General features: G+C 52.6%; 1 protein-coding gene across 2 annotated transcripts in view; it reads left to right on the top strand.

The window, feature by feature from the left end:
* Positions 1-25,416, top strand: part of FANCM (FA complementation group M) — a 54,350-nt gene that overhangs the window by 25,966 nt on the left and 2,968 nt on the right. Inside the window, exons 9-20 of one of the 2 annotated variants that reach the window (XM_063399752.1) lie at positions 64-239; positions 1,138-1,344; positions 5,199-5,433; positions 10,728-10,885; positions 11,384-11,536; positions 18,800-20,621; positions 21,326-21,405; positions 21,506-21,574; positions 21,945-22,067; positions 22,716-22,872; positions 23,709-23,815; positions 24,361-25,104. In XM_063399752.1, the coding sequence (XP_063255822.1) occupies positions 64-239; positions 1,138-1,344; positions 5,199-5,433; positions 10,728-10,885; positions 11,384-11,536; positions 18,800-20,621; positions 21,326-21,405; positions 21,506-21,574; positions 21,945-22,067; positions 22,716-22,872; positions 23,709-23,815; positions 24,361-25,104 (4,031 nt within the window). Of the gene's footprint in view, positions 1-60; positions 240-1,137; positions 1,345-5,198; positions 5,434-10,727; positions 10,886-11,383; positions 11,537-18,799; positions 20,622-21,325; positions 21,406-21,505; positions 21,575-21,944; positions 22,068-22,715; positions 22,873-23,708; positions 23,816-24,360; positions 25,105-25,416 lie in introns of both variants that reach the window. The other variant, XM_063399751.1, reaches the window with a different exon arrangement.

Raw genomic sequence — 25,416 nt, 5'->3', positions numbered from 1 at the left:
GGGGGCTGCCTCGTCCTTTTTTATCGCTGATTCCATTAAAACCTGCCGTTTCAAACCCAGCAGAGGAAGGCAGGAGTGCAGGGGACACGCGGGTGATGATCTTCTCCTCGTTCCGGGACAGCGTGCAGGAGATCGCCGAGATGCTGGCGCGGCTGCGCCCGGCCGTGCGCGCCATGACCTTCGTGGGACACTCCTCGGGGAAGGGCACCAAGGGCTTCACCCAGAGGGAGCAGCTGGAGGTGGGAACCAGCCCGGCACTGGGAATTGGTGATAAAGGGCATCAATTGTGAAAATAACCCCAGGGGTGTGGACTGTGTGTCAGGGGCCGAGCTTTAAGTGGTGTTAGTGAAGTCCAGTGGTTTCCAGAGTAGCCAAGATTGTACTCGCTGAAAAAAATAGATCAGTAATTTATATATTTACATTATATTAACAACTGCTAAATTTAGATGTCCAAAATCTGGGGGAAAATGCGAACACATGCTGTGGGAATTTCATTTTTCTTCTAGGAAGGAAGGATAAGATCTAGCATTAAATTCTGATCTAGCAAAGCTAAAAGAAAGACAACCCCTAAAATATTTAATTGCTAACTTGAGAGGATCAGTCTTACAAGAATACTGTGGGTGGAGACAGAATAAGGTGTGTTTTTTTCCCTTTATTTTAGAGAAAAAACTCTATTTTAGGAGTTGGAGTTAGGAGTTAGGAGATAGGAGTTGGAGTTAGGAGTTAGGAGATAGGAGTTGGAGTTAGGAGTTAGGAGATAGGAGTTGGAGTTAGGAGTTGGAGTTGGAGTTAGGAGTTGGAGTTAGGAGTTAGGAGATAGGAGTTGGAGTTAGGAGTTGGAGTTAGGAGTTGGAGTTAGGAGTTGGAGTTAGGAGTTGGAGTTAGGAGTTGGAGTTAGGAGTTAGCTCAAGAGTTAGAGTTAGCTTAAGAGTTAGTTTAAGAGTTAAAGAGTTAGTTTAGGAGTTAGTTTAAGTCTAAGATGAAGAGTTAAAGAGTTGGAATGCCGGTGTTGGTCCCCTGGGTGTGCTGTTTGATCCCGAGGCAGCAGCTGGGAAATGTGCAAAGACAGCCCGTGGTTGTTCCGTAATTGGGATCGCTGTTCCTGGCTGAGGCTCAGTCCCGCCCGTGTCCCCGCAGGTGGTGCGGCGGTTCCGCGAGGGCGGCTACAACACGCTGGTGTCCACGTGCGTGGGCGAGGAGGGGCTGGACATCGGCGAGGTGGATCTGATCGTGTGCTTCGACGCGCAGCGCAGCCCCGTGCGCCTGGTGCAGCGCATGGGCCGCACCGGCCGCCGCCGCCACGGCCGCATCGTCGTCATCCTGGCCCAGGGCCGCGAGGAGAGGGTGAGGGGCACGGCCGGGGCCAGGGGGGGCCTGACCCGCGGGGAGCAGCACCGACACCCCAACAGTCCCACCCTGGGCATCCCTGGAGCGCTGCCCAAAGGCTCCTGGAGCTCTGGGGCTGTGCCCATTCCCTGGGGAGACTGAGCAGTGCCAGCACCCTCTGGGGAGGAACCTTTCCTGAAATCCAACCTAAACCTGCCCTGGCCCAGCTCCAGCCCTTCCCTGGGTCTTGTCCCTGTCCCAGGGAGCAAAGATCAGAGCTGTCCCTTGGGGTGAAGCTGGTGAGTCTCTGCTCAGCCTCCTCATTCAGTGTTACAGGAAACTCTAGCACAGAACCCTGGAGTGGCTTTGGAGGGAAGGAACCTGAAAGATCCTCCAGTTCTGCCCCCTGCCATGGCAGGGACACCTCCCTCCCACTGTCCTGGGCTGCTCCAGCCCCAGTGTCCAACCTGGCCTTGGGCACTGCCAGGGATCCAGGGGCAGCCACAGCTGCTCTGGCAATTCCAGCCCAGCCAGGAATTCCCAATTCCCAATCTCCCAGCCAGCCCTGCCCTCTGGCAGTGGGAGCCATTCCCTGTGTCCTGTCCCTCCAGCCCTTGTCCCCAGTCCCTCTCCAGCTCTCCTGGAGCCCCTTCAGGCCCTGCCAGGGGCTCTGAGCTCTCCTGGAGCCTTCTCCTCTCCAGGGGAACATTCCCAGCTCTCCCAGCCTGCCATGTCAGTGAATGTTAAACTCAGGGATTCCAGGGGATTTCCAGGGGTGCAGAGGGAGGTGCGGGGCAGGGGTGGCACTGGGAGGGGACACTGGTGATGACACCGGGTGCTGACGCTGCTGCAGGCTGGGCTGGTGACGCCACTGGCGCTCAGAGCTGGCTTTAGCGGCCGCGCTCTTGCGTGTGAGGATGAGGAGATCGGCTTAGGTGCAAATCCACTTTGGCTGGGCTCCTGCAGCCCAGCACTCAAGCAGAGCGTAATTAATCATCTCTGAGTACAGACTGTCCCTGGGGACATCCGTGACCCCCTGGAGATGTGCTGGGAGCTGGGGGACCCCACCCCAGCTGTGCCAGCTGCATCCCACTGCCCTGTCCTTGGGGTGGCACTGGGGCAGGATTTGGGCACAGCAGGCTGGGCTCTCCCTGCTGCCATCACCGGTGAAAGGAGCTGCAAAACAACAAATCCAAGATCTGTGGAAATCAACTGTAAACCCAAAATTTCAGACTCTTGGTATTATTTCATTTATTCCAGTCCATGCTGTAGCTCTGTTGGGATTTGTAGGTGGCAGGGATTTAATTCTGAATGAGACTGCCAAGAATCCTCCCTGAAGGGAAAAAAGTTTCCCCTTTGAAGGGATGAGAGTTAAAAATTATAAACCTGAGCAGAGCTTGTAAACAGATATTTTCTCATGCTGCTTACAGGGGCTGGTTACTATTGAAAGCTCTGCTCTGTAATGGGATATAAAATAGTCCCTTAAATTCCTTAGGGCTTCACTTAAGTAGTTGGATTACTGCGTTCTCCAGATTTTCTCAGGTATCTTTGAAGCAGAACCTTCCCCCAGGTAGAACAGTCATTGTGTATATATATTTTTTAAAAAAATTGAGTTCAGGAAATAAGTTTAATTGCAAGTTAATATTGTATTTTGGGGTTTATTTGTTTTTTCTTCAGGGTGTCTTTTGGGGTTGTTGTTGGAGTTTTTAAGTTTATCAGAACTGGAAAGAGGCTCAATGTGGAGGTTCCTACCCATCACTTAATTTGCAGCTAAATAAGAAATGCCCATGTCCTAATCTATGGGAATTTGTTTGGATTTTGGGGTTGTTTTTTTTTGGTTTTTGTTTTTCTTTGTTTCGGTTTTCAGGGCTTTTTTGTTCTGCTTGGTTTGGTTTAAAGGTTGTTTTTAATCAAAGCAGTTCAGGTCAATCACAAAGCTTTTTGGAGATGTTTCATTGGGAGAAAGGAGTAAGTGCAGTCTGGGAGACCTTGGCAGGAATTTCCATGAGCTCGGTGTTTATTCCATGGCTCCCAGGTGTTCCCAGGCCAGCCTGGAGCTGTGGGGCTGTGCCTTGGGATTTCCCCTGGAGCTGTGGGGATGTCCCCTGGAGCTGGGATGGACCTTGGGATGTCCCCTGGAGCTGTGGGACTGTGCCTTGGGATGTCCCCTGGAGCTGTGGGACTGTGCCTTGGGATGTCCCCTGGAGCTGGGCTGTGCCTTGGGATGTCCCCTGGAGCTGGGATGGACCTTGGGATGTCCCCTGGAGCTGGGCTGTGCCTTGGGATGTCCCCTGGAGCTGGGCTGTGCCTTGGGATGTCCCCTGGAGCTGGGATGGACCTTGGGATGTCCCCTGGAGCTGGGATGGACCTTGGGATGTCCCCTGGAGCTGGGCTGTGCCTTGGGATGTCCCCTGGAGCTGGGCTGTGCCTTGGGATGTCCCCTGGAGCTGGGCTTTGCCTTGGGATGTCCCCTGGAGCTGGGCTGTGCCTTGGGATGTCCCCTGGAGCTGGGCTTTGCCTTGGGATGTCCCCTGGAGCTGTGGGGCTGTGCCTTGGGATTTCCCCTGGAGCTGGGCTGTGCCTTGGGATGTCCCCTGGAGCTGGGATGGACCTTGGGATGTCCCCTGGAGCTGGGCTGTGCCTTGGGATGTCCCCTGGACCTGGGCTTTGCCTTGGGATGTCCCCTGGAGCTGTGGGGATGGCCTTGGGATGTCCCCTGGAGCTGTGGGGCTGTGCCTTGGGATGTCCCCTGGAGCTGGGCTGTGCCTTGGGATGTCCTCTGGAGCTGGGACAGGCCTTGGGATGTCCCCTGGAGCTGCTCAGCCCAGGCAAGCACAGGGGAGGGAAAAGCCAGCAGTGTCACAGCTCTGGGATCCTGGTTATTTGGTAACACCATGTTTTTCTGTCCTGAAAACACGGAGGTGTCGCTGTTTGCCACACTGAAATGACCACAGGGACACTTGGAACTTTGGAGAAATCAGAGCAGCCACAGAAAGCCCTGATTTGTTTATTTTATCCATTATATACTTTTAGAAATGTGACTGTGGATTGGAGGGTGGAATTCCCACCTCTCAACCACGCTGGTCAAACAGACTGTCAACCAACACCCTCCTCTAATCAAGAAGAATGCAAAAACAATGACAGTATTTACAAAAAGCAATCTCTTATTTATGTGAACAGAGCGTGAGAAGTGAAAACTTCTCCTTTAATATGAACACTCAGAAAACCAGGAAAACTCATGGTGACATTGGGGTTTGTTCTAGGATTGAAATTCATTTCTTGGAATGACGGGGGGGTTTTCAGAGCTGCCTGTGGGCCTCCTCCAGTTTTACTTTTTTTGCTCCCTGAAAAGATCCCTGCCAGGTGGGATCACAGCTGTCCCCTGTGCCAGCCAGGCTGTGGCAGGGCCTTGGGGAGGGGCACAGCACAAAACCCCTCTGGGGGAGCCCCTTCCAGAGGGAGGCCCCAGTTCCTCCCCTCCCTTCCTGCAGCTTTGCCCAGTTTCTCCATTGCACAATAAAATGGGGTGCAATTAAAAGGACTCAGAGCACTCATGACATCAACAAATCATCTTAGGCCTTTTTATTGCCTGAGCTCCTTTGCCTGCTTCCCATGTAATCTAATTTACATCATCCCTGTATCAGTGGCAGATTGTAACTTCCCCCAGGCCGGGGCTGTGCTCCTTTCTCACTCTCCAGGGCTGTGCCTGCTTCTGGTCCATTCAAAATCCCCACACCAAACTCCACCTTGCTGAGGGAACAGAAATAAAATGAGAGACCCCACAGCCATTGAGGTGTTCTTTTAGCTGTGATCAAATGCTGTGAAACAACAATCGATCAGCAGATGATTTATCTGTTTCCCTCCCCTTTCAGACGTACAACCAAAGCCAGTGTAACAAAAGGAGCATCCACAAAGCCATTTCAGGCAGCAAAGCCCTTCGTTTCTACCAGCACAGCCCGCGGATGGTTCCAGAAGGCATCAACCCCAAAGTGCACAAAATGTTTATCACTGCAGAAAAACAGGAGCCCAGCACCTCGAGGATGCTTTCCAAAGAGAGGAGATCCAGCTCCCTGCAGCACAGATCTGCTCTCCTTGCCTGTGGCCCTGGTAAGAGGATTATGGTGTTTGCAGCACTTGCAGCCCTCTCTCGCGGGGGCTGAGGGCTCTGCGGGGTCACTCTGCCAGCTCAGACTCTGCTCAGGGCTTTTCCTGGGCATCCTCACAGCTCTGCCCTTGCACACCCAGAGCCTGAGTCAGGCTTTGTTCATCTGTCTCTCACTGAAGGTCAGAAACTCCAGCTGCAGGCAGAGGAGGCAAATGTTCATCACAGAATCACAGAACCCCAGGCTGGATGGGGTTGGAGGGACTTTGCAGTTCCCATGGGCAGGGTCACCTTCCCCTATCCCAGGCTGCTCCAAGCCTGTCCAGCCTGGCCTTGGACACCCCAGGGATGGGGCAGCCACAGCTGCTCTGGGCATTGAGGCTTTGGAAATGGCAATAAACAAGAAATGCTTGAAAACCAGAGGATTTTGATGTGGGGGAAAGGAGAAATGAAAGGCAGGATATTTATGAATTGTGCAGACTCTCTTGCAGGAAAAGTAGGAAAATTCTCTTGGAGGCTTTTTAGCTGATGCAGTTCAGTGGCATGGGGATGCTCAGGAAACTGAACACAATCCTAAGATAGGAAAAAAGAGCTACTTTTTATAAATACTTGGAATTTTCATGCTCTTCCTCCTTATTAGTGCTTTCTGTAAAGACCAACAGCAACTTCTTAAAAGAAGAAACTCAAAGCCTTGGGAAACTTCTTATTTCTGATTAAACAGACACAGCTGCTGGAAAGCAATCAGAGCACAACATGGAATGAAAATAATCATTTTGGAGCATTTGTTGGTCTGTCCTAGAAAAGAGAAACGAGCAGGGAGGGCAGAAAGCAAACGATAATGCTGGGAATGTTCCTGCTGTGGGAGCAGCACTGCAGGACTGGAATTACCCAGGGCCTCTCGTGTGAGCCACATGTGCAGCTCCCCAGGGCTGGGGGACTCTGGGTGCCCAAGGTGGCCAAAGTTGAGACCCTGAAGTGGCCAGGGTTGAGTCCCCAAAGTGGCCATGGCTGAGTGCCCAAAGTGGCCAGGGTTGAGTCCCCAAAGTGGCCATGGCTGAGTGCCCAAAGTGGCCATGGTTGAGTCCCCAAGGTGGCCATGGCTGAGTGCCCAAAGTGGCCAGGGTTGAGTCCCCAAAGTGGCCATGGCTGAGTGCCCAAAGTGGCCATGGTTGAGTCCCCAAGGTGGCCATGGCTGAGTGCCCAAAGTGGCCAGGGTTGATTTGCCAAAGGTGACCAGGACTGAGTCCCCAAAGTGGCCAGGGCTGAGTCCCCAGGGTGGCCAGGACTGAGTCCCCAGGGTGGCCAGGGCTGAGTCCCCAGGGTGGCCAGGGCTGAGTCCCCAGGGTGGCCAGGGCTGAGTCCCCAGGGTGGCCAGGACTGAGTCCCCAGGGTGGCCAGGGCTGAGTCCCCAGGGTAGCCAGGGCTCAGTGCCCTCCTGCCAGCCAGGGCTGCCCTGTGCAGGTCACTGAGCACCAGCCTTGTGCTGAGTCCCCTTCGTTGCTGGGTGAACCAGGGGCTGCTCCTGATTTTGGTGACACTCAGGGTAAAGCTCTAAAAGAGGACAAAGACAGGAGTTGATTTCTTTTTTTTTTGCATTTTCTCTTCATTTTTGTGCCCCTTTCCAGGATAAAAATGGGTAAAGCTGGCAGCAGTGGGTGAGCTGGGTGTGTTCTGATCTCTGCTCTCTCTTGGTTGTTGAGGTCCAGTTCATCCTCAGGTTTCTCCATGGAAGAAACTGAGCTGTCATGGGCTGAGTTGTCATAAGAATTTCAAGCACTCTCCTTGTTTTCTTGTCAAAATAAATACAATCATGGGATCATTTAGGTTGGGAAACCCCTCTGAGTCCAACCATCCCTCAGCACTGCCGAGGCCACCACTGCCCCGTGTCCCCAAGTGCCACAGGGCTTTAGATCCCTCCAGGGATGGGCACTCCAGCACTGCCCTGGGCAGTTCCAAGGCCTGAGCTCCCTTTCCATGAAGAAATTCCTGCCATGGAATTTCCTGGCACAGCTTCAGGCTGTCTTCTCTGATCCTCTCACTCATTACCTGAAGAAATATACATTTCTTGTTCTTCTTAATTTGATCCATTTTCTATTAATTTTACACCCCTCTTTTCACTTCAAAACCTCTTCCATAACTTTTGTCTGTCAGCCCCAGAAGGATCCAGTATCTTGTGCTGCCCCCTCATTAACCAAGTGTGTGCTCCGGTTTTCAGAGCTCTCCTTCAACAAGTGCAGCAAAAAATCCCTTGACTCCATAAGCCTCTTATCTAATTTCCTGTATTTTAAGATTCTTTTTTCTCTCTGATTTTTGGGGTTTGTTTGTTTGGGGTTTGTTTAAGAGTTTGCTAAAGTGAGGAGCATGTTAATACTGCTGTTCCTGGGAGCTGAATCTCATTTCAATCTACCAGTAATTCCTTTTTCTTTTGGCTTTTGTTCAGGTGAAATCTCATTTTCTTAATTCTTCTGCTGGTTCTCCACAATTCTTCTACTCCCTCATTTCAGATGGGTCAGTTTTGAGCATCAATAACCGTGGGGTTTGTTTGATTTTACAATTTCACGTTATTTCTGTAATTGCTCGGTTTATCCTAGTGGTAATTGGTTTGGACTCACTGTTTAAGATGACCAACACCTGCATTACTGTTTGGTCCTCTGTGGGGTTTTTGTGCCTTTCCAGTTGCCCGTGGCTAATTCCTGCTCTCCTCCCACTTCAAGAACAATGGAAGTGCATTGGTTTTGGGAAAAAAAGAGGAAAATAATGTGGATTGAGCGCTGTGTTTGTATCTGGTAGTGCCTGGCATCCCTAACTCAGAATGTTCTGGAGGATAATTCCCCATGGGACAGCACCAGCTGCTTCCCATGGAGGGAAGAGGCTGTGCCAGGGACTGTGGGACGTGGTGATTCCCAAGGATCCAAACAGCCTTATCAGCCTGGCTGAGGATGGGAATGTTCTCTGGTGCTCCCGTTCTCTGGTGACAGCAGTCCTGTTTGTGCAGGTCCCTCTGTCTTTGTGTCTGGGAAATGTTCTGGGTGGCCACAGTCCTCCCTGTGCTCCCAGCAAGAATCCCAGAGCTCTGGGAATCCTCTGTTCCCGGGCTGTGCCAGCTGCTCCGAGGCTCCTCACCTGGGCTGATGTCCCGGGATCATCGTGTCCCTGTCCCACGGAGCAGGAACACGGCCCTGGAGTCACTGCTGTGGCTGGATGGCAGCAGATCCTGGGGAGCAGGGAATGGGCACGGCCCCGAGGCTGGCACAGCTCCAGGAGCCTGAGCCCTGCTGCCAGGGGTGCCCAGGGGCATTGTTGGGGTGTCAGGGCTGGGACAGGGCTGGGCTGGATGGTCTGTGTGGGTCCTTCCAGCTCAGGATATTCCATGGTTCTGTGTCCTGGGTTGGAATGACAGGTGTCTGCCAGGGAAAGCCAGAGCTTCCCTTGGAATGGAGAATGTAGACCCCCTCCCTCCAAATTATTATCATTTTGAAATTATTATAATTATAATTTTTCAAATTATTATAATTTTGAAATTTTGCTTTCAGGCAAAGATATGGGAATAGGAATAACAGTTCTGTACTAGGAATATCAAAAATAAAAATGCAGTAGTACAAAAAGCAAACAAGCAAGAAGCAAACCCTGCCAGGGTCAGACCCAGGCTGGCACCCTGTGGGTCAGGGGCTGCAGCAGCCCAGCCCAGCCCTCCTGCAGGGCAGCTGTGGCTCTGTGGGAGCAGAGATGATCCTGGAGCAGGGGCAGTTTCCTCTGGAGGTGCCGTGGGGTGAGATGGGGCTGGTGTTCCTCTGGGAATGCAGAGCACACAGGCTGTGCTGGGCTCTGGATCCCAGGGTTTATCCAGGTGGGAATGCAGTGCACACAGGCTGTGCTGGGCTCTGAATGCCAGGGTTTATCCATTGGGAATGCAGAGCACACAGGCTGTGCTGGGCTCTGAATGCCAGGGTTTATCCAGGTGGGAATGCAGTGCACACAGGCTGTGCTGGGCTCTGAATGCCAGGGTTTATCCAGGTGGGAATGCAGAGCACACAGGCTGTGCTGGGCTCTGAATCCCAGGGTTTATCCATTGGGAATGCAGTGCACACAGGCTGTGCTGGGCTCTGGATCCCAGGGTTTATCCATTGGGAATGCAGTGCACACAGGCTGTGCTGGGCTCTGAATGCCAGGGTTTATCCAGGTGGGAATGCAGAGCACACAGGCTGTGCTGGGCTCTGAATGCCAGGGTTTATCCAGGTGGGAATGCAGAGCACACAGGCTGTGCTGGGCTCTGAATCCCAGGGTTTATCCAGGTGGGAATGCCGGGCTCCTCCCCTGGGTGCAGCATCTCCCATGGATGATGGAATTGGATCAGCCCTGCAGGGAGCCTCGATGGCCCCTGGACAGCAGAGATCCCCTGGAGGGAGGATGGGTCCTGGAAGGGATAAAGAGCCCTGCCCCAGCTGGGTTTAACAGAATCACTGCTGGTCACATCCTGCACTGCAGCCCAGGACAGCCTGTGATCCCTGTGGGTGCCTTCCCACTCAACATTCCATGATTCCAAATGCTTCTCTGAGAATTGTTCTTCATTTCCTTTTCCTTTGGGTCTCTTTTTCACTCCTCTGCCAGACCCTTGGAGTGGGTGTTTTCTCTTCAGGAATGGGACAGCTCCTCCAGTTCAGTCAGAAATAGTTCATAGCAGGTTGATCTTTTGGGATTTTTTAGTGATAGCCTTAAAAACATCAGTGTTGTTTCATTTTTCCAGGTTTTCCTGAGCAGGATGTGAGCTGGGCTCTCAGCGTTTGCTCTGTGCAGACACAGCCCCTGGCAGCTGGAACTTGAGAGGATTGAGAGATCCAGGCTGATTCCTCTTCTGTGGCATTAATTCCCAAAAGCGCCTGGGCTGCAGATTCATCCCAAATCCTGTCTGCACAGACACAGGAGGCAAATTACCTTCATTATTTTTCTCCCAGCTTCACACATCTGGCCTGAAACAATCACATTCTCAACTCTGATTCCTTGGAATCATTCCCTCCCAGGGCTGTTGAAGGAATTTGACTCTGTTAGGGATAATCATTTGTATCTGTCTCTCTATTTTTATATGATGCCCTCCCCAAAACAGCTGTTTAATGATATTTATCCATATAAAGCATTTAACACTCTTTGGATGCTTGTCCCTGGGTTCAGATTCTCTGCATCTGGTGTTGATTGTGGCTCAGAGATTTTTTCTGTGCCTGGTACCACGCCAAGTTCTTTTGTTCTGTGCTTCCCTTTTCCTACAGCAGGTAACGTTTTCCTGTTGTTGTGTTTCCCCCCACAGGCCAAAGGCAAACGAACTGCCATGAGAGCTGGTCCTTGTCACCTGAGGAGTTTGAAATATGGGACAGACTCTACAGGATTAAGGAGAGTGATGGGATAAAGGAGCCAGTGTTGCCTCGAGCTCAGTTTGAAACCTTAGAAAATCTGGAAGAAACACCAGTGAGTTCCATGCAGTGTTTCCCTTGACACCAGGCCTGAAGGATGCTGGAAATACCAGAGTTCACTCTGGATTTGAAGGAAGTCTGTTATAAAAATGCCTTTTTTGAGATTTACATGTGGGTTTCTGAGGTTAAGAATTCAGAAATTCAGTGTTTGAAATGGGTTTTTGAGGTTGGGTCTGTAAGTAAAAAAATGAGGTCTGTAAATTAGAAGTTGGGTTGATAAAGTAAAAGTACATTAGGAAGTCTCAGTATCCATTAAGTTCTGCTCCTGTTTTTAGGAATTCCATGCAGGATGCTGTATTCTCAGAGTCCCAGGATGGTGTGGGTTTAAGGGAATCATAAACCTGGGCACCTTCCCCTAGCCCAGCTTGCTCCTGATGTTTTATTTTGGACCAGACTCAAACCTGTGTGAGAACGTTGAAATCCTTCTCTGCATTTCCGTATTTCTTGGCCCTGGCAGAGAAGTTTTGCTCAACAATTCCTTGTTCCCCTGCAGGAGCCTGGGGCGGGGGCAGCGCGGGAGCTGTCCCTGTGTGAGTGGAGCATTTGGCAGAATCAGCCTCTCCCCACGTCCCTGGTGGATCACTCGGATCGCTGCCTCCTCTTCATCAGGGCCATGGAAATGATGGAGCTGATGAGGCACCAGCAGGTAACAAACGTGCCCAAACTGAATGCACTGTTAGAATAGTTTAAAATAATGACATTTTTTAAAAAACCCAATAATTGAAATGGATTATGTGTATTTAATCTTGTTTCAAACTGCCTCCCACTGCTATGCTGTGATTCCTAATCTTTTCCACAGGAACTGTTTAAAGGAAGTGTTTCCCTACATAGGAAAACCCCCTCCCCACCCTTAAATCAGTCATTTTTAAATGAGTTCCAGTATCAATTTGTGACAGAATGACAGTAAATGCAGAAGCTCCAATTGCCAAGGAGCAGCAAAGCCACCAAGAGGGATATGAGAGCCATTCCAGGAATTGGGAAGAGTTTGGTATCGTGTGTGTGTATCAGAAGCATCCCAGAAAAGTCAGGCAGGAGCCCCAGGCGTGTTTCAGGAGATCTGTGTTTTGAGGCTTGTTGAGTTTGATTTTTTGAACTAAAAAGCAAATTGTTCTAAGAATTAAGGGATAAGAGGAGCTAAGCCAAACAAACATGGGTGGGAGCTATTTGGGAGATGGGAATTTTGTTTTCTGACAGGGGTGAGTACAGAAATCCCTCTGGAAGGCACAAGGAAGTGGGTGTAGAGGTGGATGGAGGCTTCAGGGCTCACCACATTGTTTTTCCCTCCAGCTTAGCTCCCCAAATGTTGCCTTTCAGCACGTGGCAGTTTTTTAGGTCATCAGAAGCTGTTGCTAAGCTGCCAGAGTTTCCTGAATAACACCAGACTAATCAAGGAGGAGAATGGAGACATTGTAGTTGTGCTCCTTGCTGCCAGGGTGTCAAAGGGAGGCTGTGAACAGACCTGCCCGGCTCAGAAAAGCTTCCCCACCCCACCAGAGACATTCCTGACTCCTCGGAGAGCCCCTGGCCCCAGCTGGGGACACTACAGAGGGAGAGGGCAGGGCTGGGACAGGAAGGATTTCAGGAGGAGAGAAATGGTTCAGGAATTGGAAGGTGGCCCCTGAGCTCCTCTTCTGCAGGCTGAGCCCCCTGAGCTGCCCCTGTGCCCCCCTGTGCGAGTTCCAGCTTCTCCCTTTGTGTTCCCCAGAGGAGCCGTGTGGAGATTCCCCTCTCAGAGGAGGAATCCTCCAGGGTGTGCCCAGAGGGGACACAGGGCCTGGCACTCCCCCTGGGAGCCTCCTGGGGACTAACAGAGCACTGGCAGGGCTGGAGGCAGCACTGGCACCAGGGGTTTAAATTCACAGGCTCTGGGGCTCTCTCTCACACTGAGCCAACTGCTGCCGCTCCAGGGACACCAAAACTGCACCAAAAGTGTCCCACAGAAAGGGAAGATGCAGCATTGTCCTGAGCTGAGCTGATCAGTCAGCTCTGACACTGAGCTCCTGTCTGAGAGCTGCCTCATCCTGCCCTGAAGTCATCCTTGCCTTCCCTGAGAGGCACTGACAGCGTTCCCAGGGCAGGGATGCTCCCACTGCCATCCAAAATGTTCCCCTGCAGGAGAGAAGGGTCCTGGCACTCCTCAGAGCCCCTGCCAGGGCCTGAAGGGACTCCAGGAGAGGGACTGGGGACAAGGCTGGAGGGACAGGACACAGGGAATGGCTCCCACTGCCAGAGGGCAGGGATGGATGGGAGATTGGGAATTGGGAATTCCTGGCTGGGCTGGAATTGCCAGAGCAGCTGTGGCTGCCCCTGGATCCCTGGCAGTGCCCAAGGCCAGGCTGGACACTGGGGCTGGAGCAGCCTGGGACAGTGGGAGGTGTCCCTGCCATGGCAGGGGTGGCTCTGGGTGGGGTTTGGGGCCCTTTCCAAGCATTCCATGATTCTCTGCTGGGGTTTGCAGGGGTGTGCTGTGCATCCAGGCTCCTGCTATAAATATTCCCTGGCTGATCACACCCAGCTGATCTGGCTGACGTTCATTCACCGTGCTTAATTAACAGAGGGGTTTAACACCAATACAGGCCAAAGCTCTTTCCTTAAATACCCCAGAGAGGGAACCTCAAACCACAGTTTTAGTGATGATTTTTTTACTGGGGGATAAAACATAAAAGCAGGCAAATCATTATTTTACTGTCAATAACCAAATGATCTGGAAGTTTTTGCTCGATTATTGCTTGGGCAGAATTTCATTCAGAGATTTGTTGTGACTCAATAGAACTCAGCACAAGAGGTATTTGTGTGGTTTTCTGGGTGTTTTCTGTTAGAGAAGAAATGCACTGATGTGTGGCTTTCCTTTCCTTGTACTCATTCAATGGTTCAAGAAATTTGTATTTTGTTTAACAGCTTTAAAGAAGTCGATTTGAAGGCTTTTTTCTTAATAGATGAGATGAAAATGATTGGCAAAAAATTACGTTGCATTTACATGCTCTTAAAATCTTTGAGAAGAGGTTGGCCCAGTCAAAAGAAAATAAAAAAGTCAAAAAAGGCCCAAATGTGACCCCTGGAAAAGACACATCCAGCAAAGCCTTTAATGCCCCGGGGGCTTTATTGCTACAGCAACGCCTGCGGGGCAGATCTGGGGATTTACTCCCGGGGGGATTTTTGGTGCAACATAGGAACAAATCAAGTTGTCCTTCTGCAAAATAATTCCATCTCTTTTAAGCATTTTTTGCAAATTAAACTGTGCTGTTTGGAAATAAGGCCAGGCAGAGTAATCCTTTTAGTGGGGATGATATTTGTCCAGGTTTCTCAGGGAGTGGGGAGCTGCCAGTGCTTTGTTTTTCCTTAGGAGATGAGGAATGCTTCATTTCAGTGCCCAGACTGGGAGGGTCACTCTGGATCCTTCCCATTTCCAAGCTGGCAGTGGGAACTCACAGCTTTGCAAAAGGAAAACAAAATAAATCCCCAAATCTTTGGGATTGTCTCAGTTTTTCACCCTCTGACTCCAAACACCTTGGGAGGGAAACATCTCCTAACCCCAGGATAACCCTGGAAGTGCTGGCTCTGAAATCAGCTGTCATTTGTCATCTGTCAGGGGATCCTCCAGGTGAACTCCCTGCCAGCAGGGAAGACATTCCCAGGACACTCTGGAATCCCAGTGAACCTCAGAAGGCTTCCCAAGCTTTTGGAGTTTTAAAGCAGATGTGTTTTGGGGGGAAGTTTGGTGTTTTCAGGCAGCTGGACTTTTTTTCTCAGGAGACCTTGAATGAAAAGTTAAAAATGGTTCAAGTAAGGACAATGAAATGGTTTTATCTGGGTTTTTTAGACCCTCGTTGCCAGTAAATTCTGATTAAAATCCTCTTCTGAGATGTGCCAAACGTCTGATTCCAGAGAAGGTGGAAGAGTCTGGGCTGGTTTTGGGGGTTGAGGTGCCAGGGAGCCCCAAAATCTCAGCTCTACAATTGGAGCAGTTCCTTTGAATTGCTGCTGCTGAACTTGTTGCCAAATTTCTGAGAGCAAGCATCAGCTGAGACCAGGGCTGGGTTGTTTAGACCTGGAATTGCAGGTGCTTGGTGCTTTTCCTGGTGCTGGGCTTGTGCTCCCAGTGAGGACAGAGATGTCACAGTGATTTGGGAGTGGGGCTGGATGTCCTGCAGGTCCTTCCAAGCCCAACCATTCCAGGAATCCAATGCTAAACACAGGGAGAGCAGGGATGGCCAAGCAGGGGCAGGGCATGGGCTCAGTAAATGGGGTTGTTATTATGGAATCCTGGAATGGTTTGGGCTGGAGGGACCCCAAATCCTACCCCTGCCATGGCAGGGACACCTCCCACTGTCCCAGGCTGCTCCAGTCCTGTCCAGCCTGGCCTTGGGCACTGCCAGGGATCCAGGGGCAGCCACAGCTGCTCTGGGCACCTTCATTTATTTCCTGATGTTCTTGAACATTCACCTCCTCAGCCTCTTTATTGCTCCTGTTCCCATATTTGCCAGGGCACATATGCTGTATTTTGTAATCATCTTTCTTTTTTAGGGATCTTTGGCTGGTTTATTTGGTAGCAGAAAGCAAAACCCAACAGAACCAGCAAGTCTATTTAGTATGATGCCATTAGAGAGGGAATTATCTCAGTTTGGAAGAAGGAAATTGGGGGTTCTGTGTCCCTCGGGCTTCCTCCAGGACTCAACTAAATAAATTTTTAAAGATCATCTCATGTAATACACTTAAACCTCCAAAACCATGTATTTGACAGAGCTTCTTCCCCTGAAGTGTGTTCTGGAAACAGGGATTGATTCTTCTGCTCCCTAACCAGTTCCTGGAAGGGGTAATGAGCAAATGTTCTGAGCTCAGGGAGGGCAGCAGGGCACTCACAGGGCACCAGAGCTTTGGGATCACTGGTGCTGCAGCAGAGTTTTGGGAAAAGATGGAAAAGATGGTCAGAAGAGCTCCTGGAATCACAGAAAGGTTTGGGTTGGAAAGGAGCTTAAAGCTGCTCCAAGGCCCTGGAGGAGAGGGGGAGTGGGGAGGGCTGGGAGGGCTTGAGGAGCAGCATCTGCTTGGCCAGAGCACACCAAAGGGGGAATTCTGCATGGTTTCACTCAGGCTGCCAGTTAAAGGAGTTTTAATTGTTAAAAATCCACACTGTAGCTGTCTACAGATTTATCTTGGAGTTTCAAATAGCAACATCACCAGGGTTTCATCAGGCAGATGAATCTTGTTAGAAAATGTGCCTCCAAAGCAGCTTATGAGGAGAGAGGGGATAATTTCAATTCTGGTACTTGATGCCTTAAATTTAGGTGCTGGGAAACAGAATGGGTATAACAACACAGATATTTACTCATTAACAACGAAAATTTGAATATGCTAAGTTTACTTTTCTGTTCCTGTTTTCTATGCCAAAATATGTTTTGTTTTTTGAAGTGGATCAGTGACTCCAGGCAGGGTCATTGATTGAGCACAATAATCTCTGAGCGATGCTGTTTTCCTGCTCCTGACCTATTTTCTGAGGAGCTGGTACACCCTGGAACTCTCTGGGTGAGAGGGGGGCTGAGCAGGTAATTTAAGGTTCCACAAGTTGTGCACGCTCAGGCCAGAACGTGCTAATTCCAAATCTGCCCTTTCACTGCTCAGCACAAGCTGCCCTGGCTGGGACACAGCGTTTTGTTTGGGAGAAAGTGTTTGGAGTGGCTCTGGGAAGTGGAGCAGTTACACAACCCCTGCCAGCCCAAATCAGGTTACTGAGCTCTGCCCTAGATGCTAAATTTGGCTGCTGGGCTGTGGCTGCCCCAGCAGCACTGCCAGGCTCCGGTGGGGCTGGGCTCACTCACAGCACACAGGGGGATGTGGAGGGGCTGGGGACATTCCTGGGAAAACTCCTCCCTGCTCCTGCTCCTGTGCTGGAATCCCACAAACCCAGAGAGGTTTGGGTTAGGAGGGAGCTTAAATCCCCAGTGCCACCCCTGCCATGGCAGGGACACCTCCCACTGTCCCAGGCTGCTCCAGCCCCAGTGTCCAACCTGGCCTTGGGCACTGCCAGGGATCCAGGAACAGCCACAGCTGCTCTGGGAAACCTGATCAGTTTGGGGTTTGTGGGTTTTATGGGTTGCATTTGAGTGAGTTTGAATTTGTAGGTTTGGGGGATCGTATTTTGATTGGGCTTGGGTTCATAGATTTTGGGAGTTGTAGTTTGATTTGGCTTGGGTTTGGAGGGTTTAGGGGTTGTAGTTTTGTTCTGGGTTTGGAGTTTGGCTCTGGGTTTGTAGGTTTTGGGATTGTATTTTGATTTGGTTTGGGTTTGTAAGTTTTGGGGTTTGAAGCTTGGTTAGTTTGGGGTTTGGGAGTTGTAGTTTGATTGGGTTTGTAGGTTTTAGGGGTTGTATTTGAGTGGGTTTGGATTTGGGAGTTGTAGTTTGATTAGTTTGGGAGGTTAGATTTTGGGGGTTGGAGTTTGATTGTGCTTGGGTTTGGAGGTTTTAGGGGTGGTAGTTTTGTTTTGGGTTTGTGGGTTTTAAGGATTGGAGTTTGGCTCTGGGTTTGTCAGTTTTGGGGATTGCATTTTGATTGGGTTTGGGTTTGTGGGTTTGGGGGTTGTATTTTGATTGGGTTTGGGAGATGGAGTTTGGAGGGTTTGGGGTTGTGGTCTGAGTTTTGGGTTTGTAAGTTTTGGAGGTTGTAGTTTGATGAGTTTGTGGTTTGTAGGTTTGAGGTTTGTAGTTTGGTGGGTTTGGGGTTTGTGAGCTTTGGGGATTGTAATTTGATTGGTTTGAGTTTGTGGGTTTGGGGTTTGGAGCTTGGTTAGTTTGGGGTTTGGGAGCTGTAGTTTCATTGGGTTTGTAGGTTTTAGGGTTGTGCTTTGGTTAATTTTGGTTTGCAGGACAATATTAGGCCAAGCCTGATCAGCACTGCACTCTCAGAACTGTGTGGGGTGGGCAGGGGCAGCACCATCTCCCATTTCACTCATGTTCAGTGGCTTGGCAGCCAATTAATCCTTAATCCAGTTAATTTCTGCCTTGTTTGTGTGATGCTGAAGTGCCTGAATTGAGCTGTTGTGCAAGGGGCAGTTGTTCCTGAGACAAACCCACGCAGACCCTTACCTGTCAGCCCAGTGCTCCCTCTGCTCAGGTGAGCAGGGAATTGGGACCCAGATTTGTTGTTCCTCTGGGATTTCAGAGAAAGAATTCCATGTCTTGAGTCTGTGTTCTGAGCAGGCTTGAGGGAAAGGAATTCTTTAAACCTGCCAGATCAAAATCATCCTTTAACCCACTTGTGACAATTCTTTTCCTCACTGTTTTTGTTGAGCCTTCTCCTAAGGCAGCTGGTGTGGTCTGGGGATATCCTTGGAGATCCTCAGTTAAAAAACCCAGACTTGCAGTTTCTTTGGATATCTTTACAAATGGATGGAGTGAGCATCAGCATCTGTGTGAAATTGGTGTTGCAATGTGATGATGGTGATTAATGACAAAATCTGCTAATAGTGCACAGTTTGCTTTGCCTGCAGCAACCAGAGAGGATCCCCAGCCCTGTTAGGGATCAGTCTTCAAATTCCTGGGAGGTGGCTTTGGATGCTGCTTCCTGAAATACCTTCAGACAAGCCAGTCTCTTGTAAAAGTCATTTTTCTCACCCTCTAGAAAGGTACCTCATGAAATTTCAGAGGTTAGGGAATCCAGGGATCCATCTGCCTGAGCTGCCAAAAAATAATCATTCTGTTCAGCTCCTACATTTCTAGGTCCACTGTGCTTTTCCCAAGCACGTGTTTAACAGAGCTGGTTGCTTTTTGAACAGCAGATTTATAGACATCCATGGAAAATCAATTCGGAGTCTGTGGGAAGTTCTTTGGGATGACAAAACCTTTGTCTGTTGTTTTAAATGTGGCTGTGAGCAGCCCTGGGGTAACTGGTAACCACTGCCCTGTGTCCCCAGGGAGACTGCAGCTACGAGCAGGAGCTCCAGCCTCACCTGCGGATGGAAGATGTGAATATTCCAGGGAACAGAAGGAATCTCCCCGTGGCCAACCCCCCTCGGCATCAGAGAGGTCGCTGCTCCAGGAAAGACCTGGCAAAACCAAAACCAAAACCATTCCCGCCTGACACAGGTGATAATGGCAGCGAGTTCTTCACCACCTTTAAAATACCCAAACCCAAGGCTCCCAGGGGAGCTCCTGGGCTCCGTGAGGAGGTGCCTGTGTTGCCTCAGGATCCTTCGGCCTCTCCCTCGGGAACAAGGCTTGCTGTGGCTGGGCACTGTGACAAGGACGAGGGGCTGGAGGTGACATTTGACCTAAGTGCCTTTATTGAGCTGTGTGACAGCCCTGCCAGCCCTGCCAGCCCAGCAGCACAGGAGCACAGCCCTGCAGGTGAGGCCTGCGGGTCCCTGGGGAGGATCCACTGCGATTCGGGGTACGAGACCTCCCCGGTGGCCTCGGAGCTGTTCTACCTCCCTGAATCCTGCAGGGATCCCCTCACGCTCCCGGGACTGCCCCAGGAGCCCCCGGGGCTGGAACAAACCTTCTCCCAGGTGCAAAAGCTTTTGTCACAGTGCCCTCCCTCTGGGGAGGAGCTGGAGAGCATGATGAGAGATGAAGGAATAACATCTCCTTCCCCAGAGGTTCTCCACGATGGTCACTCAGGGGCACTGCAGGACAGCAGCTCCTCTGCATCCCCAAAAACTGATCCTTCACTGCTGCTCCTGGAAAATCCCAAAGGGGCAGTTCCCAGGGAATCCTGTGCCTCAAGAAGTCCCTGTTTGTCCAAAACTGTGTCACCTGCCGAGGCTGCTGCTGTCGAAGAGGAGCAGCTCTGGGATGACAGCTTCGATGGCCTGTTTGACAGTGAGGAATTCCCTGAAAACAGCATTCCCAGCGTGAACCACCCCCTGGCAAACGGCCCTTCAAAGGGGCCCTTCATTCCCCAGCACACAGCAGAGGCTGCCCGTGAAGCTCCTGGCGAGGAGCAGAGCCTGCATTTGTTTGAGGATGAGGCTGGTGAGGACGAGGGCCAGGGCAGCCCCGTGAGCACCGAGCCTCCAGCCAGGGCAGCTCCAGCCAGGGCAGCTCCAGCCAGGGCAGCTCCAGCCAGGGCAGCTCCAGCTGGGGGGGAGCCCTGCAGGGAATCCATGGGAGCAGCAGGAGCAGTCCTGGAGGTGGATGATCCCTACGACTGCTCCCAGGACCTGTTCTCCGTGACCTTCGACTTGGGCTTCTCCATCGAGGACAGCGGGGAGGAGACCTCTGAGGAGACCAGGAATGCTGGTAGCCCCAAGCTGAACGGGGCCCCGGGGAGTGCTGAACCCACTGCAGAGGCAAAAACACCCCTGGGTGACAGCTCCAGGCTGGAAACCTCACTGGGATGGGACTGCAGGAGGCTGGAGAGAAGGAAGGTGTCCACACCGTTGTCATTCCAGAGCAGGGGCAGGAGTGACAGGGAAGGGAGCGGGGGTGCTCCTGCTGCAGGGCCTGTCCTCCAGGCAGGAGGCAGAATGGGAAGGGAGCCCCCTGAACCTTTGCCTTCAGCACTTCTGACCCCAACAAGCAGCAAGGGTGTGAACATCAAAGCTGTCAAAAGAATTCCTATGAAAATCTTCTCCAATGCCAGGGAGGAAATTCCAGAGGTGCCTCCTGTAGATGAAGTCCAAGAAGGCCCAGGGAGGCAGAACTTTGGGAGATCAGCTGTGGATTCCCCTTCAGGGAGGACAGAAAGCCTGGAAGACACCAAGCTCCGTGGATGCCGTGGGTCTCGTGCTGCAGGTAGGGGATTTGGTGGGACAGGTGTCAGACCTCCATGGTTAGGAAATGGGAGCCAGGGTCTTTTGGATCCTCACTTTGGTTTCATGACTGAGGTGGGAAGGTTCAAAGGAAGAGGAATAATGGCTGTGGTGCTGGAAGCTGGGTCCATGAGGGGACATTCCCTGTGTCCTGTCCCTCCAGCCCTTGTCCCCAGTCCCTCTGCAGCTCTCCTGGAGCCCCTTCAGGCCCTGGTAGGGGCTCTGAGCTCTCCCTGGAGCCTTCTCCTCTCCAGGGGAACATTCCCAGCCCTCCCAGCCTGGCTCCAGCCCTGGAGCAGCTCCGTGGCCTCTGGCAGTGACGTTTGCAGGCCTCTCTTGGTGCTGTCACAGGGTTTGTGTCACAAAGTGCTGCCACAGCTCTGGCTCTGTCAACTTTGCACAGCTTCTTCTCTTGGTTCCCTGCTTCCCTTTCTCTGCCTCTGTGCTGCCCAGGGTAATCACTTCCCCAGGCTCTCCAGGGAAGCAGGATTTATTGTCTATCCCAGCTGGAGATTATCTCTTTTGATTAACAAGGCTGAAGAGAACAATATTTGCCCTGTAGATCAATAAATAATCTCCTTTGGAGGTGCTTTTCTGAGACAGGCAGGGTTTGATTGCTCAGCTATAACAAAATTGTGTTGGGAACTGTGTAATTCTGGTGAATGTTGTTTATTCTGTTTTCTGCAGGACGCAGCAGTGACAGCGAGGAAGAGATTGTTTTCCAGAGGAAAAAAAGGATAAAAAAGAATGTTTTGAAGTCTCCTGATGTGAGTCTTGGAGAAAAAAAGTAGTCAAGACAAGCAAAATGGCAATTTAAGCAGCAAAACACAAAGGCTGTGTGCACTGCTGTTCGTTCTGTTCCCACAGGGGATGGATGAGAGCGACCTGGAGTCTCCAGTTCGGGTGGCCAGGAAACGCCGGCGCCCTCTGAACGTGGTGAGCAGGGAGAGAAATCATGGAAACTCATTCCTGCTTCCTTCAGTTCCTCGCCACAGTCCCCACAGATCACAGCATCACAGATGGTTTGGGTTGGAGGGACCTGAAATCCCCCCCGTGCCCTCCTGCCACAAAGCTTTGGACCAAACAAAGCAAATTCGTGGCAGATTTGACCTGATCTTTGTTCCAAATGCCGTTTTTCTGTGCTGTCAGTGGGAGGTGTCCCTGCCCGTGGCCGGGGTGGCACTGGGTGGCACTGGGTGGCACTGGGTGGCACTAGGGTCCCTTCCCACCTGCAGCAGTGTAGGATCTGGGGTCTGGTGGGGTTGTGTCTCTCTGCAGCCCTGCTCAGAGCGTGTTCCTGTTGCAGTCGGACACGTCCAGCGAGGACAGCGGGGACTCCCAGCGGGGCAGGAGCGGCTCCCGAGGCCGGGCCGGGCCCCGGGCAGGGGCGGCCAAGCGACGGCGGGGCAGCGGCGGGGACACGGCCCAGGTGGGTGCCACGGGACACTGGGGACTAAAGGGACACGGGGTGTGGGTGTGGAGAGCTGGAACTGCAGCTGGAATGCGGGGCTGGGCTCTGCTGTCCCACAGCAGCCCCTGGCAAACGCTGCAGCTGCAATCCGGGAATGCTGGGGAAGGCTCTGCAGGCTGGCACGGGGGCTGCAGGGCTGGGGACAGCGGGGACACCAGGGAGCAGCTCCAGGGACATCCAGGGAGGAGCCAGCCCTGCCAGCTCAGGGTCCTGCCCAGGAGAAAATAATACTAATAACAATAATAACAATGATTATTATTAGTAGTAGTAGTATTGCTATTATTACTATTATTAAATTTATTATTAAATTTATTGTTGTGGGTATTGTGCTGGGTACCCTGTGCTGGGCAGGCCATGCTGGGTACCCTGTGCTGGGTACCCTGTGCTGGGCACCCTGTGCTGGGCACCCTGTGCTGGGCACGCTGTGCTGGGCACCCTGTGCTGGGCACGCTGTGCTGGGCAGGCTGCCCCTGTGCCAGTCCCTGCCCCAGCAGGTGGATTCCCTTCCCAAGGCGGATCCCTGCGGAGCCTGGAGGGGCTCAGGCAGAGCCGTGAGGGCAGTGTTGGTTAATTAGAGGCTGTGTTTTAATTGCCCTGCTGGTGCAGGCTGCAGGCAGGCAGTTCCTGGAGGAGGAGGCCGAGCTGTCCCTGCTGGACGCTGAGGGAGTCTCGTCGGACGAGAGCGACAGCGCCGAGGACGAGCTGAGCCCGGGCCTGGCGCGGTTCCTGAACGATGACGGGGAGCCCACACAGGCCCTCAGCGGTGAGAGGGGAACCCCCAGAGCCAGGGGAGCCCACACAGGCCCTCAGCGGTGAGAGGGGAACCCCCAGAGCCAGGGGAGCCTGGGCTGGGGGCTGGGGGCAGTGACCTCCCCAGCCGGGCTCTGCCTGCCTGGAAAACCCCCTGATCCTGAGGGAAGGGCTGGAGCTGGGCCAGGGAGGGTCAGGCTGGAGAGCAGGGAAAGGTTCCACCCCAGAGGGTGGAATAAGCCCTGGAAAAGCTCCCCAGGGAATGGGCACGGCCCCAGAGCTCCAGGAGCCTTTGGGCAGCGCTGCCAGGGGTGCCCAGGGTGGGATTGTTGGGGGGTCTGGGCAGGGACAGGGCTGGGTGATCCCTGTGGGTCCCTCAGGCTCAGGACATTCTGGGATTGAATCGCAGCTTTCATGGCACAGGCTGGGTGCACCTGGAATCCCAGAGTGGTTTGGGTTAAAGGGACCTTAAATCCTTAAATCCCACCCAGTGCCACCCCTTCCTTGGCAGGGACACCTCCCACTGTCCCAGGCTGCTCCAGCCCCAGTGTCCAGCCTGGCCTTGGGCACTGCCAGGGATCCAGGGGCAGCCACAGCTGCTCTGGCAATTCCAGCCCAGCCAGGAATTCCCAATTCCCAATCTCCCATCCAGCCCTGCCCTCCCTCCTAAAGCCTCAGGCCTGTGCTTTGGGATTTCCAGAGATGGCTGGAGAATTGCAGACTTTTGCTTTGGGAAATACAGGTTGTTGGGAAACTATAAAGGAATGTGGAGAATACAGTGTAACAGCTATGAACTACAAAATTCTCTCTGGATTAATGGTGAACTCTTTTTTCTGCTGTTTATTTCAGACTCAGAGATGAGGGGAGTTTACCTGAGCTCGGTGCGCAGCCCCGCCCTCGGCAGCAGATACAAAATGGTGCACAGGGAGTTCAACCCCGCTGCTGTTTTCTCCCAGGTGGGAAGGGCAGGGGCTCCTCTCCTTGGGGACATCCCTTGGGGACCACAGGGAGGTTCCTGGGCTGCTTTGGGGAGCAGTTACAGCCTTTTACAAATTCCAAATTCTAACACAAAACTTCAGCCCAGAGAAGGGAAAGATCCAGAGAGAGCTTAGAGCCTCTTCCAAAGCCTAAAGGGGCTCCAGGAGAGCTGGAGAGGGACTGGGGACAAGGGCTGGAGGGACAGGACACAGGGAATGGCTCCCACTGCCAGAGGGCAGGGATGGATGGGAGATTGGGAATTGGGAATTCCTGGCTGGGCTGGAATTGCCAGAGCAGCTGTGGCTGCCCCTGGATCCCTGGCAGTGCCCAAGGCCAGGCTGGACACTGGGGCTGGAGCAGCCTGGGACAGTGGGAGGTGTCCCTGCCATGGCAGGGTGGCACTGGGTGGGATTGAAGCCCCTCAGCCCCAGTATCTGTGTGTGGGCAGGGCTGGATAAGCCAAGGGCCTTTCTGGCGAGGAGCAGCAAATCCATTGCAGTTCTCCCAAACTCTGCTTTCCCAGATCCCTGAGCAGGATGAAGCTTACGCCGAGGACAGTTTCTGTGTGGGAGAGGAGGAGGAGGAGGCTGGCAGTGGCTGCAGTGGGGAGGAATTGTGTGTGAGCTTTGAGCTGCTCCCCAGGGAGGCTCCCAGCAGCACCAGGCCGTACCTGACGCGCCGCAGGAGGAGGCTGGAGCAGGCCAGGCTGGCAGGGAGAGCTCCTGCCCCGGGGCAGAAGAGGAAACCCTCCAGAATTATTGTCCTGAGTGACTCCAGCGAGGAGGAGATGGGGGCCAGCAGGGAGAGAGCCCTGGCAGCGGGGCAGGGCGAGGGGCAGCTCCCCCAGGCCCCCTCTGCAGAGCCCAGGAGTGGGGCTGGGGGACAGGACACAGGGGGGCTGCTGGATCACCCCCCAGAGCCCCCAGAGAGGAGCACAGCCACCCCCCCAGCCGGGCCTGGCCCCAGGAACAGGGACCTGCACTGCAGGAACACGGATCTGCACGGCAGGAACACGGATCTGCACGGCAGGAACACGGATCTGCACGGCAGGAACACGGATCTGCACTGCAGGAACACGGATCTGCACGGCAGGAACACGGATCTGCACGGCAGGAACACGGATCTGCACGGCAGGAACACGGATCTGCACGGCAGGAACACGGATCTGCACTGCAGGAACACGGATCTGCATGGCAGGAACACGGATCTGCATGGCAGGAACACGGATCTGCACGGCAGGAACACGGATCTGCAGGCTGCTGCTGAGGTCAGTGCTCAGGGGGAGCAGGGGCTTCCCTGTGGGAAGGAGCTCCTGTGCCAGGGCTGCTCTGGGGGCTGGCAGCACTCAGGGAGCCCTGCAGTCATGGGAGGGTTTGGATTGGAAGGTGCTGCAGTACTCAAGCAGCCTGGACTCAGTTTCCTCATGCAGGAAAAGCCAATTCTTTATTCACAGCACTCATTTTTATACACCTTTTACAGACCTCGTGTGCAGCTCTAATAGGCTGCCCGTTTTCTTGCCACTCAGTTCATTGGTTAGTGACTGGCATTTTACCTTTCCATCAAGTCTCTCTGATCTTGG

Source organism: Prinia subflava, chromosome 5 (assembly GCF_021018805.1).
Source record: "Prinia subflava isolate CZ2003 ecotype Zambia chromosome 5, Cam_Psub_1.2, whole genome shotgun sequence".
NCBI classification, from domain to species: Eukaryota; Metazoa; Chordata; class Aves; order Passeriformes; family Cisticolidae; genus Prinia; species Prinia subflava.
Note: the sequence above shows the minus strand (reverse complement) of the source record. Positions and strands in the feature narration are given on the sequence as shown.